The 20,721-nt window shown below is 39.9% G+C and overlaps 1 protein-coding gene across 2 annotated transcripts in view; it reads left to right on the top strand.

Annotated features, from left to right (window-relative positions):
* Positions 1-4,128: 4,128 nt before the first annotated feature.
* The window catches only part of agbl4 (AGBL carboxypeptidase 4), a 303,990-nt gene continuing 287,397 nt past the window's right edge, over positions 4,129-20,721 (top strand). For both annotated transcript variants that reach the window (XR_013935717.1, XM_080473410.1), the window contains exons 1-2: positions 4,129-4,197; positions 5,421-5,543. Coding sequence is in view for 1 of the 2 variants with exons in the window: in XM_080473410.1 (XP_080329536.1) it covers positions 4,152-4,197; positions 5,421-5,543 (169 nt within the window). In the remaining variant the exon portion in view is untranslated. The remainder of the gene's footprint in view (positions 4,198-5,420; positions 5,544-20,721) is intronic.

The raw sequence follows: 20,721 nt of genomic DNA, 5'->3' as shown, positions 1-20,721 counted from the left end.
TAGTCTTGGTTCCCAACTGTTTGCGCAGCCATATTACAGCTACAGTATATACAACATGCGTCACGAGGAAATAAGAAACTTGGGATAAACACATTTGAAAGCTGCCAAACTTTGAACGAAACAAACTTTGAAGGTGGGGAAACTGAGAGGTTAGACAAGTGAGTTTAACTCCACTGAACAGGGCAGCATTTGGGGATTTGCAGGAGAAATTGGATTTCCTAATGATTCATGCTGTAATAAAGTATACATATTTGTAACGTCATTTCCATTCATGTGTTTGTTCACAGGAAGTTGAAAGAGTATCGAGCATTTGTAGCCAACTGCAATCGCTGCTTAATTGACCTAAACTGTACTCAATTTCAAGTAAATATACTGTTGTTGAAAAATACTTCAGTCAAGATGCAATGCACACTTCTCAAATAGTACTACAAATATTAAATGGTGGTAAATTGATTTGACACATATTGCGCTTTCCTACTGATTTATCAGCCCCAGAGAGCTTTACAATGCTCGTCACATTTACAGATTCACATTCACACATTAATGGAGGTGGATGCCATGCAAGGCATGCGGTCACTGCAACCAGGTTTGGGTTCAGTGACTTGCTCAAGGACACCTTCTCATAAGGACAGACATGGGGGAAGAACCTGAACCTGCAACCTTCTGATTGAAAGATGACCCATTATACCAGCTGAGCAATCACCTTGGTCAGAGGTATTAGGTATTATCAATTTACAGTTCTTGATGAACAGTTTTATCATATGACGTATCTAGGAATTGAAAATCAAGAACTGCATAACAATAATGATAATCATAATCATATTTGTATTTGATGTATATTATATTTTGAAAAAATCTGATAAATTATTAATATAAGATATACAAAATGTGTTATTATCATTGTATAATTTTTAATATTCAGTATTCAGAGTTAAGGTGCAGGGCTCGTCACAATTAAACTGCCTCCTACTTGTTTTTAACTACGCGGAAACATGTCATCATTGCCTTTATTTATGTCTCTTATTTTTTTTTGTTCATGTTCAAAATTAATAAGTACAAGAAAAAAAACTAAAACCTCCCTTCATCATCCTACTGCTATGTGGATGCTCCCTGTACAACAGAAAGGGTTATTTTGGACTATCAGGGGGATCAGGAGTGAGTGTTACAGTTGTGTTTTTGTGCTTAACTGTGCATTTTCTACCTCTAACCCACTGAAAATATACCTACCTGGTATCCTGCACCTTCATCACAGAGTAAAGAATGGCAGATACAAGTTGTACTTGCTCTACAGGAGTGCCTGCCACAGTTCTGGTTGGTTGTGTGATGTTTTGGCCTTTTCTATTTTTGGTTTATTTTCTGTTTTGTGATTGATTTTTTTAAAAATTCCTTTTGAAAGAGACGTCGATGTGGGTTACAGTGGTAAAACATTTTGACTAAATATGTCTCTCAATCTCAATATGTCTCTCACGAACAAATGTGAGCTTCGTCATGGGCTCAACATACACTCAGTATCACAAGTGTCTCAACTCCAAAGGACACAAGCATGGATCACATGGCAAATTCAGCTACTTCCATGCCGCCTCTGTGTTTGATAAGAACGGAGAAACAAAGGAACATGTAGCATAACTAATTCATTCTTCTCATGCTCCATAATTCAATTTCAATCTGCCTCTTGAAAATGAATGATTGTACCACCATAGAGCTGTTTAATTGGCGTAGTGTTAAAGGAATGATATGGCACAGAGGACAGCTATTCAATTTTCAATTTTAACAAAATATTACACAGCTGCTCTGTATTCTCTTCCTGTCTTCTCAGAAATAATCAGGCCGACCTATCTACTCACTGGCCTGTTGATGCGCGCCATCAAATACAGATCACACACAGAAAAATCATTGCCCTCTCCCTGGTCTTATTCATTTGGTCCAGTTACACACAGCTTATAACCTGAAAATTAGCAGCAGCCTGTACGCCTCTTGCTCTAGGAGCTATGCGGCTGCTCATTTGATGAACTTAATCAGGTGCAACCTTTGTAATGGGAAAGGAATCGGGCTAGGCTTGATTGGCCTTGATGACATCTCTGCTTCAATTGTCTAGAAAATCTCCAGCTTTAATCAATCTGCAGGATGATTCTGAATCTCTGACTGCTGCTCTGACAATGATTGGCTTTTTTCTCCAAAACCATCATCAAACAGTTTTTTGTTTTCCTGTAATAAGACTGAGATATGTGCAGTTTAAAGATTACAGCTTGAAGGCATTACACTGGATGTCTCATCTCGCATATTGTTGCTTTGCAGAATGTAAATGTTGTCATTATACAGCGACGTATAAATTTGTTTTCCATGATTGGAATGACTTGATTTGGTACATTCGTAGGATGTTTGTGTGGAATAATCAGCACTACTTTCGCAAGTTTTCTTTGGCCACATTGTGTTACAGACTTGGGATTAGCAGTGACAAAAATGCAATTAATCTCTTCATCTGAGTTATATTTTATTTTTGTTCTAAACACAAATCTTTCATATTTGCCGTTTGTGTTTGTTAGCGACTGCTACCCAAAAACATTTCCACTGGCCTAAAGAAGGCCAGCTATGCTTTAAACATTTCTTTTCTATTGACAGCAGCCAAACCCACCACCCCTTCAACCATCACGCCCGCTTCTGACTACTAAGACTTGAGGTGCAATAACCCCAATCTCTAAATTCAGTTTTGAATTGTTTACTTATTCTTTACATATTCTATGGTGTTTTACACAGAGCTAAAGCCGATCAGCTTACCATGTTGTCAGCAGCCTTTATCAGTGATACTCTTTCAATTAATTTCATGGGGTTAAAAAAGAGACCCTCTTTCTGTGAAATATCTCATTTCTGCTAGTGTTGTGACTTCAGGAAAAAACACTTCATAGTCATCCATCCATCTTCTATACTGCTTCATCCTGTTCTGGGACGCAGCTATTTTACATTAATGAAGTGCTATCCAAATTACTTAAGTACCGGAAAATAATCATCATAACTTAATTCGCACCCCAAAGCGATGAACTGAGTAAGGCTTTACAGTCACAAAAAAACTGTTACCTGCTCACCGTCTGTACGACACACACACCTAAATGCATGACTCTTTCCACCATTTGAGATTGCACAGTGGTGCAGTCATTAGCAGTCTCATCTAAAGGTTCGAGTTTGTGACGGGTTTGTGACGGGTCTTTCTGTAAGGTATTTGCATGCTTGCCCGGTGTGTCCTGTTTCCCCCCACAGTCCAAAATGACAAATTTGAGATTAATTGGTATCTCCGAATCACACATAATGTGGAGCTGTCTATCACTTTGTGTCCTGTGATGCACTGGCACACTGTCCAATATGTGCGATGGACGCCTTCACCTACATTAAGTTGGGATTGGCTTCATGCGACCCTGATTTGGATAACGTGATGCCGAAGAGTAACAGTAGGTGACTGTGTTTTACTGACTTTATTTCAAGGTCAAAAAATAATCAGTATTCTTACTAAATAATTAAAGTGAGCCATTATCAATGAATTTGCAGCTGCAACACTCATACATTTTTATGTAGAAGAGCTTCATCAGAATATGACCCTGACAATGATCAAAACGGCCTATCTTTGAGCTAGATAATAACATCATTTCCCTCACAGTAACAACTTGATGAAACAGAGAGATGTTTGTTGGAAAGGAGATTGCGCACAGAAATGAAAATAAATAAATTGCTAATTAATTTACATTTTAAAATATAAGGTTGTTTGAACCCTAATGTTTAACTTAGTGCATTGTAAATGAAAATATCGCTTTTTAGTTTTAGATTTTTATTTATTTATTCTTGAACTCTTATGTTTTGTTTTACCTCCGAATTAATTTTTTTTCTTCAGTGGCCCTAATACTCTTCTGCAGGACCGTGTTTAAATCGGGGAAGCCTTTTTTTTTTTTTTTTTTGGGTGAATGGCGATAATTGTGCTGTTTTATCGAGTAACTCAGTGCGTGACCTTGACTCAGGTTGCCTCCTGGCCACCTCCGTGTATCCTGCGGGTTTTCGGTGACGCTGTAGTCGGACTGATGCTGTGATACCCCCACCCTCACCTCACCCCGCCCCCCCTCGCGGTTTCCCGGGCAACGCACATCGAGCGTCGTGCGGCTTTCAAACAGATGCAGAGGAAGATGGAGGAGAACACAGTGAGAGACGTCGATCCCGGTGTGTAAATACGAGCCTTTTCCCGGCTCCCACTTCATGGCTATGCAAGCAGAGGGAAGCGCGTGGTACCTCGATGGCCGACAAAACGATACGCGCGTGCTTTCGGCTCGCAGCGCGTCTCAAGTTTGACGCGAGCGTCCAGCGTGCTAAACTCCTAAGCTAGCAGGTCGAGATGTAAACACGAGCCCTCTCCGTAGCGTTTCGACACGCTAAAGCCGCGCTGCTACCGACGTGTGTCGACCACACGTGTAAGCAACGTCGCTAATTCCCGGAGATAATTCCGATAAACGGCAGCAACGCGCATCCGCGAGGGGAGCCCCGGTGCAGGTGCGCTGGCTCTGGGTGCTTGCTATAGCTAGCCCTGCGTCCAATCAGCTGCTGCACCTGCAGGAGAGGCTGGGGAGCTAATCATCTTCCGTCACGTTGCTGAATGGCTCCGCACAACACCATCTCCATAATTCAAGTCACTGTTTGTGATTGACTGCAATCAAATGCACCACAGTGTAGGAAACATAATATGCATTTAATGCAAAGGCGCGCTATTGTTGTGATGGGGATTGTGCTTTGTTGGTTATGGTGGTAGGCGCAGGAGGGAAGGGTTAAGTTGACCTTAAACCTGTGTTCGATCATAAATGAAGCTCTGCCTTTACAGCTGCGGTGTTACCCCTCCTTTTAGCTCTGTGAGGCCACTTACAGCCCAATGTAATCTCTGTAACATGACAACGTTTGAATATGAATTCCTGGTTAACTCCAAATCTTTACCTCTGTTGTAATATACGAATAAAAATAAATAAATGGGTTAATGGGTTGTCAATTTGTGGCATTTTGGAGCCTTTATGCATACATGTGCTTTTACATATACACTCTCACGCTGTTGCTTTGATGCTGATGATGCTTCACAACCAATAAGTTAGCTCGTGAAATGACAGATAATTTTGTTGTGAGATTCCAGTTAATATCTTATTGTCTGTACACTTCACAAAGTCATCGTGTGGGTCGGGGAGGTCACTCTGGAGGGCATGTTTGAAACCCCCTCATCGACCATTTGTGGGCCAAACAAAGAAATTGGAATACATGGCTTCAACACTATCGAGGCAGAAAGTTATTACATACATTTGAATGTTTGAATGAATAATTAATTAAAAATATTCTCGGACCATCTTTGTGAAGATTATTTCGTAACGTTAGTCAGATTTTAATTGCATGTTTCACACTCACTTCAGGCAGTGAAGCTGGAGGAGAGGATGCTTTGGTTGGGAATGTGAACAAACTGACGGTGACTCCACCAGGATACTCAGGATCGCCACGAAAAGGACATCTGGTGTTCGACGCTTGCTTCGAGAGTGGTGAGTCGTAAGACTACTAAATGCATTAATGGTCAAGTAAAACAGCAGCTTGAATGTTTCTCCATAATACCAATACAATTGGTTTGTTTCTTTTTATATTTGGAGAAAGTAATATTTCAGGTATAACTAGTCAGAATGACATTTCTGTTGTTTTCAGAACCTGGGCCAAATAACCATTGATAGAATGTCATGTTTGATAATCTGTATGACTTTTATTCAACATTTCTGGGCAATTTTATGAAATCACTGATCAGTGTGTTAAGATAGCAGGTGTCTTCCAGTTTACCCTAATGCAACTTGACCCACATATATTTAGCTGTCTAGAATAATCACACACACACACACACACACACACACACACACACACACACACACACACACACACACACACACACACACACACACACACACACACACACACACACACACACACACACACACACACACACACACACACACACACACAAAAAGGCAACTACTTATTTTGAGCCATGTGTCCCTTGTACTGTCCATATTCTGTTTTGTATCTTGTATAACTTAATTACAGTAGCTGATGCAACAGCTCTGTCTCTTATTTCTTTCCCATCTGGATTATCTGAATACTACTTACTCTCTTTCCCTGAGGTTTTTAATTGAACTCCTCCAGCTTGGTCAAACATGGAAAAAAAAAAGTCATTACAAGGAGATCAAATATATTTTACCAAAACAGACATGGTCTACCATCGCTGCATTTGAAACATTTCTAGTTATTGCTGACATTCTGGTTCTTTTGAATTTTTAATTCTTTGCTTATTTATCCAACTTTGGATTTTGTGTGTGGTCCAGTCCACAATCTCTTTCCATAAAACATAAACCCCAGTTTATACAAGAGACAAAACTACTTCACTGCTTTATTTATAAGTCACAATATTTTTAATAGAGAAATAACTGAGCAGTGTTATGCATTGATTTCAAAGATTTACAGCTTTCCCCCAAAAAACACAGGCGACTATGAATTTTGTCAAAGTTTTCAAGGGAGGATATTCTTGTTTGCAAAATGCTTTAAGTTTGTGGACCTGAGGGCTCTGTCAGGGGAGTTTGACTTATCTTGACAGCAGTTTGGGAATGAATGAATTTGCCATTTTCATGGTACCTCTGTGTCCACATACAGTGTTAAATGGCAACAGGCAAAAGGCAGGATACATCCCGAACAGGTCTCTAGTCCATCACAGAGAAATTGTCATTCATACCTTCAGCTGATTTAGTGTCACCAGTTAACCTAACAAACATGACTTGGCACTGTGGGATGAAGCTGTAATAGATTGGATAAAGCTACGCAGGTAGACTATACAAACTCCACACAGAAAAGCCCTGAGCCTGGGTTTAAAAACAGTTTTTTTTTTTTTTTTGTGAGACGAGGGTGCCACTACAATGTCATTGTGAAGCCTATCATTAAAAAAGTTTGTTTGTCATCTGTTCTATTTTTCTTTACATGTTTGCTTTGGGGCAGAACAACTTTTTAAAACAGAAATGCTCACTCAGTGACACAGAGGAGCAGCTTCGTATGAAAAGATATGTTAACTGTATTTAGTGGTCGGATTGATCAGATCCATTGTTCATCTGTTGAAGCTGGAGGTAGTGATATTGAGTCAGGATACTACACAGTTATTTGTTAATGTTCCTTCCTGGTTGCCGGATGATTGGCATGACAATGAATATAAAATATGTGTCCAATAGTGACAAGGTCAGCTGGTTTCGACCCACACACAAGCAAACACTTCAGTTCAAGAGTAGGCTGAATAAATCAGCAGGGTATTCAGCAGGTCTCGCTCAGACGGACTATCTGTGCAGAGATTAGGTTTCGATGGCAGCCACATTTCATATTTCCACAGATAGTATAGGATCACATATAGATAGGCTCAAAGGGTCCGGAGCTGTAAAAATACCTCAACAATAAATAAATAATGACAACTAATTGTTTTTAACCTTTGTGCAAGCATGTATCAATACATTCTAAAAATATATTTTTCATTAAATCAAATATAAATAACCTGCAATTTCTAAAGAAAACTGTTACCCTAACCCTTCAGTTGGGTTTTCAGTTCTGGGTCACAGCGTTGTGTTATGTCTCTCCGCCAAGTGCACTAATTATAAATAGCAGGTACTTTTTACATTTTTTGGGGGGGAATTAATCCATCTTCAATGACCATTCCCAGCATATTGTGATTGGTCGGACTAAACTAAAGTAAATGAGACATCTTGTGCACTGACAGAAAAAAATAAATAAAAAATACACACAGAAATGCCCAACATGTACTTGAAGCAGTGATATTTTCACAGTGAGATGAGAGTGCTCGCCACTGAATTAATCTTGGGCCCAATTTCTGTCTTCTTTTACCTTTGTTATGCTATGCAATGGGACATTGTGCTGAAATGAGAGAGCTAGACTTGGTCTGCATAGCCATGTGTTTGAGACCCTTGCAAGAAACATTACAGTTGGTAGGCTTATTACTCCTTAATTCACTCTGGTAAAGTCAATCGTGTATGGGCATAAAACATTGCTACTAAGGAAAAGTGGAGCCTAATCTTCGTCAATGTACACACATTTGAGAATAGTGAGGGTGAGTGCACACTATGTAATGATATAAACATGTTCCATGAGGAGGACTGTGCTAAGAGATCACTGTGGTGAATGCCCTTTTTATAAATTTACCTTTTTCCAGATGACATGGCCAGAAGAACTCAGGCATTGATTAATGGATGCTGAGCTCCCACACTCAGATCAGCTAACATATAAGTGTCTCTGGCTCCGGATGTATCTCCTGAATGATTTATGAAATTGATATTAATCTCTTTCCAGTAAATGCATTACTAAAGTTAGAATAGGGTATGGGTTTGATATTTGCCGACGAATGTCAAATTGATGCTGTTTTGCATTTTTGTAAAGTTATAATATGGCTTGCGAAACTTACTATACCTGACTATAAGATACTTTCAGTTAATATTTTCTTTCGGCAATTCAGATGAAAGCTTCACTTTTTTCATCAATTCACACAGTAGCGTTAGAACATTTATAGGATGTGTGTAAAAACGACTGGATTGACTCCATTTCTATGTTCACCAGCCATCACCATTTTGCTATATAAGATGTGTACCGTTACCTAACAAGGTGCCTATTGGTAATACACACGATTTAGTGTCAGTGTTTACTCTTGAAATGACAGTGTGCATAGTATAAGTATGGCATGTAAAATGAGCTGCATATATGCAGTTTGATATGACTGGTACCAGTGACAGGGAGGTTATTAGTGACAGGACTATCGGCCTGTACCCTCCATGTGCATTTCTCAAAGCTATTGAAATGGTCTCTCATGACAGTCCATGTCTATTTTACTTCTTTCAAAGCAGATTGAAAGTCTCAAACATAGTATGTCAAACAGACGTTTTCATTAGAAATTTATGTAGACCAAGAGCTTGGCGAGGTTCTGAGCTTGAATCCTGATGCTGTCTGCAACACTTTTACATTTTTAGAAAGCATAGATTTGATTTGATTGTGCTAGTATAGCACAAAATAAAATCTAATTGGTTTATTAAAATAGACACTGGTTATGTAAGCTGTTTGCTGAACGTATAAAACCTAATTTACATTTAGATGAGGCTTAATTCACTTTGTTGTCAGCCCTGTGCTGATCAACTCAGTGATGGCCCACAGATTTACATACAGTAGATGCCTCAGCCAACAGGCCCATTGGCATGGCGTCATTGTTAACCATTAAACACTTTTTTAAACACTTATATTTGACAATAATGCACAGTGTGATGATGACCTTGACCTTGAGGGGTTTGCACAGGAGCACATCCACATTAAAGCTATTTTCTTACTGTTTGATTTTGTGAAAATCAACCTAAATTTTTACTCAACTTTTTATACCATGCAGGACAGTAAAAAGAATAAAAAAAGTCAATTAATAGATATTTAGATCTGACATGTTGTTGTATATTGAGTCAAGAGGCAGAGATGAATGAAAGTGATAAAAAGCCTAATTGTCTTTTTTAAAAAGTAAAGTCCTAATGGCATTCTTATCTCATCTCATCACATTTGTTTTTGCCTCATGCTTCAACTGTTGACATTTTCAGCTAAGTACTAGTTTCTTTTGTGAAAGCATCCACACAATGCTGCTCACTGAAGTCCTGCCTTTCTCTGCAAAGAATGACACTGACAGTGCAGACATATTGTTTTACTGCACCTCTGGACAGTGTACCAGATGTAATTAAGCACTCATTGATTAGGCAGACTGCTCTGTGCTGAGAATGACTTGTATAGTCAAAGAAATCCCTCAGGGGTGACACGTGTTTAATGGGGTCTATTGATAAGCACAACTCATAAACTCATTGGGTTTTACAGTCAATTCACTCAATATAATCCAACTTCTCGTTCAAGCTGAAGAACAGATATGTACCAGCCGCTATCTCTTATAGTCACAACAGAAAGTCAGGGCCATTGTGGGCAGAGGTATCCTAGCTATCAATTTTAATTACCCTCCAGCAATTATCAGCCATGAGTTACTTACATTTGACTGATAATGCTAATTTCAATACATTACAGTAGATGTAAAGTGATGTATTCCACCTCCAGACATTGGCCCTGCCAATTAACTGTATATTTGATCAAAAGTGGGTCTCAATGAAAAAAAAATATTGGACACCCCTAATGTGGACTTTCAAATTTGATTCCTTTGTGTCTTGTTGAGTGTGGAAAAATACAGCTTGATACGTGCAAATCACACATGACAATTTCATCTGGAATTATCACCATTTAACAGTTTCATGTCTCATAATATATAGTATCATTGCAGTCGTGCAACATATAAGAATTAATTACGACCAACTTCATCAAGTGAAGCTTTTTCTGTCATTTGTTTTAGATTTGTATCCCTGAAAGTCTGGTGACTGGGTAGCCCACTTGTCCCTGTCGGGCACAGCCCGACCAAGCAATGTGGGAAGGCTACGTTTACCTACCCCCCGTGGAGTCCAACATTGGAAAGTGGTGCATTGCTCACGCAGTGCAGGAGAGCAAGGAACCACGTGGTGTCGTGAGCCCCTGCAACAGAAACTGATATATCCTCCGCACCGGAAATATCTGAGGTTTGCTTTTCAGGGTGTTTGTTACGAGTACAGAGTCCGCTGCTTCGAGATATTTGTGAGCTCTAGGGAGTTTGTGTGCTGTACCGATGCAGCCATTGTGCTGCTACGGCGGCAGGGCCATCCGACTAGAGTGAACGCGCTCGCACATGTCTGGCCGTTGGTCCTCCTGTACACTTTTCCCCCATTGGCTCTGATACCTCCACCTCTGAACAGAGTCAAGGAGCATCGCCACACATTAATTCTGATAGCTCTGCACTGACCGGTCATGCACTGGCTGTTGGTGATATTTCAGCTCCTGTCTGGGCAGCCGTGGCCACTCCCCTGATGCAGGGACATGCTTTCCCTGAAGGGGGGGGGGGAGCAGTATTGCACCCACACCCAGTGTGTCTGTCCCTATGGGCCTGGCCTGTGTGCTCTGTATTTTAAATACTACAGGGTTCCCTCAGAGTGTGATTAACACTATTCAGAGCACTAGAGCCTCCTCCACCAGGTCTCTTTATGACTGTAAGTGGAGGGTGTTTGAAGAGTGGTGTCAGCAGGGAGGACACATCTCCCTTCAGTGCACTGTTGGTGTAATTTTGTCATTCCTGCAGAGCTTGATTGACTAACGAAAATCCTTCTCCACAGTTGAGGCGTACCTGGCTGCTGTTGCGGCATGCCATGTGGAATTTGAAGGAATAATGGCCAGCATCCTTCGTTTGATGAAAGGGGCACAAAGGCTGCTGCCCCCCATATGGGACTTGCCAGTGCTTTTCGTTAGCTTGAAGAACCTGTCTCTGAAGACAGGGTTCCTGCTGGCTTTGGCCTCTGCGAAGCGTGCTCGTCACATTCATGCACTCTCTGTGTACTCCTTGTGTACTCATTTTGCTCTTGAGTATGCCAGGGTGTTACTGAAGCTCCACCTTGCTTTCGTGCACAAAGTGGTTGGCTCATTCTCTCCCATTGTTCTTTCTGCATTTTCTCCACCGCCATTTTCTTCTTCTGAAGAATAGCAGTTGCACATGCCGTGCCCAATCCAGGCCTTACAGATTTATATGGACAGAGCAAAGGGGTTTCGGTATAGTGACCAGCTCTTTGTGTCCTGGACTAACCCCTGCTGGGGCAGGCATCACAAAGCAGCAGCTCTCCCACTAGATTGTGGGAGCAATTGCTTTATCCTACACGTCTCATTCTCTTTCTCCTTTATTTCTCCGTTATTTGCTTATCTTCACGAGGTTACCGTAATTGTACCGGATTTTGCACAAGGCTAATTTCCATCCGTTGTCCCACATAAAAGCACCCAAGGTTACAATCATATAAAAATATGTAAAAACGCGTGGTCTGGCTGCATCCTGGGCCCTGTGTAAAGGGGTCTCAATTCAGTAGATTTGTGCAGTAGCAAGCTGGTCTTCACCTCTCATGTTTGTCTGTCCTTCATAAGCTGGATGTCTCTGGTCTGAGCCTGGTTCATGCACTACCGACTGCTGGGCCCACTTAAGACAGAAGGCCATTCCTGGGGTGTTGGTGGTTGACTTGAGATAAACATGTCTGGTAATACGGGAGCTTCTGGGGTTACATTAAGTAACCTATAGTTTTACAAATTGGTCAGAAAGGATAATGATTTGGAATATCAGCTGGCAAGATAAGACTGTACCGGATATCTCTCTTCTCTTTGTTAACATTCTCTATGAGCATCAGACTCTCACCAATCTCTTTAAGTCACTGTTTGTGTGTGTAATAGTACAGCAACAGTTCAGCTTGTTATACTTTCTTTTTTTTTTTTTTTTTACTCTGAGTCATTGACATTTCAGATGCTACTGGGTTGCAGGATTACTTGTGGCCACACCCCTACCATTTCTTTGTGGAGGAAAAATTAAATTTTACACACTGGCAAATTTTTTCTAAGAATTGAAAATTGATTGAGAGGTTAATCACAAAATTAGGTGTTGTGTGATAAGCTCAGAACTCTAGTTTATTACTGCTTTAGACAGGGATTTCCACCAGTGACATTACAGACTCAATAAAGTCTCTCAAGCACTTCGTGGATATGCTCTACAGATTTTAAATCACATCAGAGTAAGGATAATTTATTGCATGTTTTTGAGATGAAAAATTACACTAAACACAAAATGAATATCAGAAGATCAGTAATGAGTATACCTACAAAATAAAAAGGGCTGCTCACAGAAAAAAAGGTGTCATTGTTTCCCCCAAGAAATTAATTTTCTATTTTTTCAAGCACTGAACAGTGTTTTTAAATTTGTCCAAGAAACTGTCTTGTTGCAGTTGTACAGACCCTCTGAAATTGACTGATTGAAGCCCTTGTGATGGCAAAATGCACTGAGCAAAGGCAGGGATAGGAACAAAGAGCAAGACAGAGATGGTGATGGGAAGAGCAGAGGAAGAGCAGACGATCTGAAGTTGTACAGTACAAAATAATAATATGAGCTCTAGGGGGTGAGGTGGATTGTGGTCTGGAGATGGTGTAGGGAGAATGCAGTCAAGCGTGTCAGAAGATATTTATATACTCCAGAGTGCCCCATGAATCACGATAGTTGAGTTTCCATTGATTAAAGAAGAGGGAACCGTTTTTACAATCAAGCCAGATGCTTAGAATGAGTGGTTTGGAGAGGCCTGAGCTTGTTGCAGCGTGCAGCTCTGTGCCTTGCCTCGTCACACCCTGATGAAACAGTCCAGAGGGAACGGCCGTCCAAGGATGGCACTGCAGGTTTTGTGCTTATAAGAAGAGCCTATTCCAGTAACGCTGTGACATTTACCACTCCACTTATGAACCTGTTCCATAGTATTGTGCGCTGTGCAGACATAGAACCATTTGTTGGTGTGATTTTTGAATATTGTATAGCTCACCGACCTCAGAATGCTCTCTCTTATGGGCTTTCCAAAGGAAGATCCATTCGTCTGAGTGGGAGGGAGCACTCCTGACATCTGATGTATTGAGAGGCACTCCTGGTCTCTCTGTCTCTCTTACATGTCCTTGGCAGCAGAGAAGCTTCACTGCTCAAATCACTAAATGGCCTCTCTAGTTTTCCCTTTTAGCGGTTTGCTCTCCTCTCTTTCTTTCAACTCAGGGGCAGAGTATGGAGATAAATTTGAGTTGTCTTGGGACTGTTGGCAAGACCATTGTCTTTGATTTATGCTATTTATTGGCCATTTGTATCCATAAGAGATTGCTCTTTATTATTATTGTGTTTTTTATTATCGTCATATCCTATCTGTGACTTTCTTCAGGCATATATTGTCAGTTTTATTCCTCTTTTCATGCCATTTCATGTGATGTGTGTTGGGGGTGTCTTATATTGCTTGACCCTCAGGGAAGCTTCCCCCAGGACTACTGCCAAGCTTAAAAACGTACATGCAATGTTTTCCCAAACCCTTTAAAACACATTCCTACATTCACACATTGCTCAAAGGGCGACCTAAAAGTGAAAGGGATTGCTTGTAGAAACAAACTTAGGCAGACCACGTCTCATCCAACTCCATAATACAGAGATTTTGCCGTCCACATAAACAGATGAAACACGACTCATATATGCTTACGTTTAAGGGTTTAATCAAAATATCAGAAAGTCGTAATTCTCAAACTGTTGTACGAGCTCCCTCTAGTGGTCCGTGAAGCATGTCATAAGTAGATTTTTTTTTAAATAAAATTGATTTAAAAATATATAAAATAACATAGTACAAAACTTAGAAGGCAAAATATAAAACATAAAAAATTAATAATCAAAATAAGTTTATCAGTCGTAAGTTCATCGCTAACAGGATAAACTTCAGCTACTAACGTTCAGCTCAGCCATAATGGTGGTACTTGGAGAGCTCGATCTTAGAATGGTTGACAGTTTTAAAATATGTGAGAATTTTAGAATGTATAAGATTTTAGGAACGTGTGACATTTTAGAATGTTTGATAATTTTAGAATGTTGCCTGGCACAGGGATGCCTGGGTTTCTCTGCTCTTAATATTGCCAACGCAACTTTGGTGTTATCGATTTGGGCAACTGAGGCTTGGAAATTTGTGGAAATGAATAGTAATGGTCTTGTTTTTGTGCTTTGGTTTATTCTCTGTGCAGAGGTGATACCTTTTATGGAACGTATATTTTAAAGGTTTTTTTCTGTCTGGTAGAGTATCTTTAAAGTACTGTTTGGTACTTTTTGAAAATAAATTTGATGCTGATCTTGAATGCTTTAACTCGATGTTGGACATTGAATATTTCTTTCACTCGCCACATTGGCCACTCATCCCTCACATGTTTTACCAGCCACTGTATGTGAACACCTTTTCTTTTTTTTTTTAACATAAAATATAAAATGAAAAGTATTTATTTGAATTCTTACCCATGTTTACTTTTTGTCCATATAAAAAGTAAGGACAGAATGTCAATGTTATGATATTGGCTTAACTCTTTTAAACTGCAAAGTTTCTCATGCATACCCGAGCAATAGTGTGCTATAAAAGACACACATTATCCAGGTGTACCGCAATGCAACATAAACACCAACAGTGGCCAACCGTTCTAATTGCATTTTTCTGTGATAAGACTAACTTTTATGAGTCTCATCCCAGTTTTATTCACATAGTGCAAATAACAGTATCAGTAACAACAGTCTCAGACCATGAGCTTCTAGTCCCATCACCAGATATCCTGCTGAAAGAGAACAGACAAGAGAGAGCACAGGCTCCAGGTGAGAGGCAGAAGTTAGTGACATGTAATGGTGACATATCGAGGGTGAGAGAGGAGAGAAACTCAGCGCAGTAAGAACGTCAACCCTGCTTCAGGGTGACCTGAGCCATCCCAACCTCGATGCTTTATGAAATATGGAACTTATTTTTCTTTTGCCCCTAACTGGAATGTTATGCACTTGGCATATTAGATTAGTACCATCAGTAGCTGGCTGTTGTGGATTGAAGGTGCTGTATTTTAACCAGGAATAATGAAAAAAAAAGAAAATGCAAGGTTCTCTGGCAAAAGTAAATCTTTTAAAAAATATATATATATTTTTTTTCAATTTTCAATTTTTTTTGGGAAGGGGTCTATTTATTTTTAAAACTGTCTAACCAACCAAAAACTGTCACCCCCTCTACAGTATCTCCATGGACCCTCTAGGGTTCATGGACCCCTCTTGAAGACCACTGATCTAAAGCCAACGTCACATCAAGATTTCTCTGAACACTAAAACACACGTTTTATCGTGTTTCTGTATTTCCCAAACCCAGCAATAAAGTATCAAATGCATTTGTTACATTTAGCACAAATGAGTTGGTTTCTCACAATGCTGCATGTATATTTTGTGCTGCAGTCTGCATGAGAAAGCAGTGGATTACATTCATTTGACCACTGCATGAAACGCGGCTCAGACAATCACACTTAAGCACGGGAAGCACACGTCTCAAGAAGAGGTTACATCTGGTTAACTCACACACCATAGTCTACATTGTTCGGGCTGCAAAGCATCATTTTTAGGAGTTAGTGTGAGGTTGAGCGAGCTAACATGTTATTCATCGATCCTCTGTGATGCCTTATGCTGTTCTGGGTGGTGGGGCTGTGTAGCCAATCACAGGTAACTATAGGCAATGGCAGAGTACACACCGGGTCGGTTGCCAGTCCATCACAGCTTAACATCTTATGAAAACTGTTAAATGCTAAATGAAACACTTACCCGCAAAGTAATTTATTGTTGCAGATGAGTCTCCTCTGTTTACTGAAGGCAAGTGTACTTGTGAAAAGAATGTTCAGCCCTTAAGGCTTTGCTGTTTTTAGACTGCTCTGAGCCCTCACATCAGCTATTCTACTTAAGAGAAGCATATCACCTGTTGACATGTCAATGCTTTGTGATATTTGATTGTCTCCCATTTAGATTTGTTTTGCGCCCACTGTTGATGTAGCAGCTGGCCGGTGTTATGCAGAGATATGCCTGCACCTTGAAGTCATTTCTAAGAATTTACTATTTTGGAAGACAAAATACTGTGGAAGATAATATACCTTTGGACGACATTACTGTGTTGCAGGCTAATTTCATCCATTAGGCCACCATGACTTGTGGAAATACTCACGACGTCCTTACACATTCCAATGAACTGAGTTCATTTCACATTTTTACTTTGTATTAAACACATGTAAACCAACGTGGATCAAGGTTTTAAATTTTTTGAAATTCTGAATTAAGTAACTAATGTCAAAGGCATAGACTTGTTGTAAATGATCAGAACTGATCATCTTGTAAACATTTAAATCTTTTTCAATCAGTTTCTAGCCTTAAGCGATGATACTGACTTTTAGGTGCCGGGATTTCACACAATCCCTGTACTGCAATGCCACAGCACTGTTCAGTTGGTTTCAATCTGAAGAAGAGTATAAGAAATATGAAAGAGGCGCTCGTCGTTTTACTGATAATGGTATTTGTGGCAGATTCTGAGAAGCACTGTCGTGTTGCTGCCTCTTACATTTCTGTTGTATAACTCAGTTGAATGCCGACTCTCCGGTCCAAATTGCCAACCTGCTCCTGTGACATGTAGGCTAATCAAATTCACCCGCTACTTTATGAATTTCACTGCATTTGGCAGGTGGCTGGTGCTAATTTCCCACCTTGTTTGGAGCACATGGAACATTTTGGTCTTTTTGTGAAGGTGACTTTTTTACTGCTATTATGTATTATTAAGAAGAAATCCACACAGGCAAACAAAGGCAGCTAAAGAGTGAACCATAGACTTATTTACTTCCTTGCTTTTTTTATGAGTTTTATGAATGTTAAAATTCCATCTAATTGTAAAATGTGTGCCTAGTTTTTAAAGAATACAGATTTTCTTCCATAGAAATTTGACCGAGAGAAGCCACAACGAAGCTGCCCTCCAAACAAAGAGTTAATCAAAGATGGTGAACTGTTGTTTTCATAATCTTTCAAAAGCACTTGCATTTGATCAAATGAATCAACCCTCAATAGGTTTGTATCGAGGTTTTTCATTTTACTCACCAAGAGAACATCCACTTGATCAAAAAAACCCATCTTTAACCGTTGAGTCAACAGGAATCTGATTTGCTGTGTGTTTGCTTCGTCAGAGGCAGCTGCTAGTATGCATATAAGTGTGTGTGTGTGTGTGTGTGTCCATACACTCTGCTGCACTCAGCTGTACTTAACTACTCTCATTTGTGCTCATCAGAGGCCATAAAATTGCCCCGGTTGGTCAAAGGAGGTGCCAGTCAGAAGAGGATGTCATGTGTCTGCAGTTTTACACTGGCATCGAGGATGAGATTTATGTGGCTAGGCACTCAAGTGTATTTCAAATACCTTTTGCGGTCCACTGGCTTTCAGTGGTGCAGCCACATCGTTTTCATGTACGGTAGCATTAGCGTCGTCACTTCTAATGTGAGGAACAACACACTCAGGATCTTCCGGTAGATGAGCGAATGTACTTTTGTTTCTCCCTTTCTTCAACACTAGAGCTCTCAGAAAATTAAAAAAAAATATATATATGTATTTTACACTTAAATTATAATATTTTACTGGTATTACTCAGCAACATGTTTTCCTATCCTAATCTCCACCGAGTAAAACAAACCTCACAATTGTGCTAAATCTACAAAGCAAAACGAACGGCAGACACCAATTATCTGCTTTTATCACAGGGCGCCATGGAGGTTTGGCAGAGTGTTTAGCGCATCAGAGTATCAGTTGCATTGAATGAAATGCAGAGTGATAATCCTGTCTGACATTCTGGTTTGTTGCATATAGTTACATCTAATCACTGAGTGAACACATTTGCTCAGTTGCGGTGGTCAGACGTGGCAGGAAGTAGTACAAACAGCCTCGGTGTTTTGTAAGTTAATTGTTGATGTACCCGATATGAGCTATACATAGGAGACCCAGTCACTACCTCATCTCCTCAAAATGTCACCAAATGCTAGCAGCTGCAAACTGTTTTGGAAATCCGGTTGCAATGAAAGCATTTGATTATCAACTAGTATACATGGTGCTGCGGTGCGATTTGCAAAGGTTGGCGGGAATAATTAGAATGTGGATACAATAACAAGTCAATTTGAACACAAAATCTAACAATGTTGTTGCGTGGACCACATTGAAGGATGTGACGTGTCACAAACAGGTTTAACTCTGTTGTTGTTTTTAAATTCCAGCTGGAGGCTATTTTGTGTTCTAAATGTACTTTGGGGCATCACTACTCATTGGCTCAGGGCCTGCCTCCAGCATGGTGATACAAGTGTGTCGTAAGAGAACATTACTGCAACCACATTTCCGCATTGCACAAGTGGTGCTCACGCACATGACTCCAGTGATTCATTCTGTGATTCATTTCCAAGCAATTCCTGACACCATAAACACAGTTTCAGAGCAGACGTCTCATTTTTCAACTGAGGCAAGGCTGTACATTTTGTTAAAATGGGGAGGATTTGTAATGCTTTACTAGTTCATGTTTTTCAAGCTGCCTGTGTTTATTCTGCTGATTTATTTAGCAAACCTCTCTCAGAGATGAGTTTCATTGATGTGCCAGTGTTTGTTTGATAACACAAATTCAGGTACAGAATATACTTATACAGTGAAGGGTAAGATATAACGGGAGCAGAATTTAAAGGGATATGTTTTGGTGTGAATCCAGGCAGAGATCCAGTAGGTCTGCTGCTTAACAAAAGTAAACAGTATTAAAATTCTCTTCTTGAGGTCAATTGCTGCTATTCATATTTTCTTTTCTATGGTAATTTGAAACAGTTCCTGGTAAATGTGTCTGGACATTATGCGTTTTTTTGCGGAGACCAAAATATTACTAGGTATTAGAATTTTTTTAGGAACTCAAGTGCTCATTACAAAATATGCACTGTTGAGAACTGATTTCAAGTGGCACTGGATACAAATTTTCAAGATAATGCTTTATTATGATGCATGGAAATCTAACATTTTTGTTTTTCATAGGAAAAGCTTTTTTGAATCCGTAATCAGTTCATAAACAACAGTTGAATAGCACTTGCAGAGGCAATGATCGCCACTTGAATGTGAAGCACAGGCAGCCAACAAATGAATTTCGAAAAAATTGCTTGAAACTCTAACTTATGATACAAGACCTTGTAGATTTAAAAAGAACACTGGACAATATTTTTCCCGACAGCAGTTTCCTTGAGACTTTATGTTCCCCCCTGCTGCAGCGGATGTTTTACATGCTTGCCATTAAACTTTGCCTGCCAGTTGTATGTCGTTGGGAAGGACAGCGTTCAGTGTGTTTATCAGAACTTTATCTGAAAACAGCGGCTTGTGTCTTTACCTGAGAGTGATGACCAAGTTAATACAATTTGAGGCCGTAAAAGCAAAAGAGCAAACTGTAAAAATTCAAAGCAATTTGTAAAGCGAAAGAAAGTAAACAGCATTCTTTGGAGGATTTGCTGTGCTTTCTTCCCTAAAAGTGCCGTCTCTAACTTTCACACTTTGGCACGGTGTTCTAACGGTGAGTACCTCATCGTAAGAAGCACTGGCTTTATTGTTTGGGTCATGTTGAATTGTCATATTTGTAAGTAGGTCACACATTGAAATACAAGAAATGTTCTAACTTTTTTGAAATGGCATGATGTTGGTAAATAAAATGTATTTGACTACAGCAAGAGTTTAATTTGATAAAAAGCAGTACCGTTTAGTGGTTGGAGAAGCAGTTTCTAACCTTGAGAACACACATCTCAGAAATGACATGACTGCTGTGAGACGTCAAAGAACAATAATAAGACACCTTCTACAATCTTGAACAGACCTGTAAAGGTGCCCATTGTTTTTGTCGTGACTCTTCTTTTCATCCTCATAGTGGATGTCTCTGCCAGTGTTTTAAACTTCTCTGCCATAAAAAGGCAAATCAGAAATTGGAGGAAGGGCTTCATTGGAAGCTATATTTTAGTCTCCGAGCGAAGAAGGCTGGGACTCACCGCTTTTGAGGAGGTTTCCAGTGCTCGAGTTCTTGTGTTGTCTGCCATGCTGTCCTTGTCACTGTAACCATACAACAATACGAGAACACAACATTGTCCCTCCATTGATCATTGATGCATCATGGTTTTATAGAAAAATATTGTGAC

Source organism: Lipophrys pholis, assembly GCF_963383615.2.
Source record: "Lipophrys pholis genome assembly, chromosome: 10".
Taxonomy (NCBI): Eukaryota; Metazoa; Chordata; class Actinopteri; order Blenniiformes; family Blenniidae; genus Lipophrys; species Lipophrys pholis.
The sequence above is the reverse complement of the archived record's forward strand: the minus strand, read 5'-3'. Positions and strand labels throughout refer to the sequence as shown.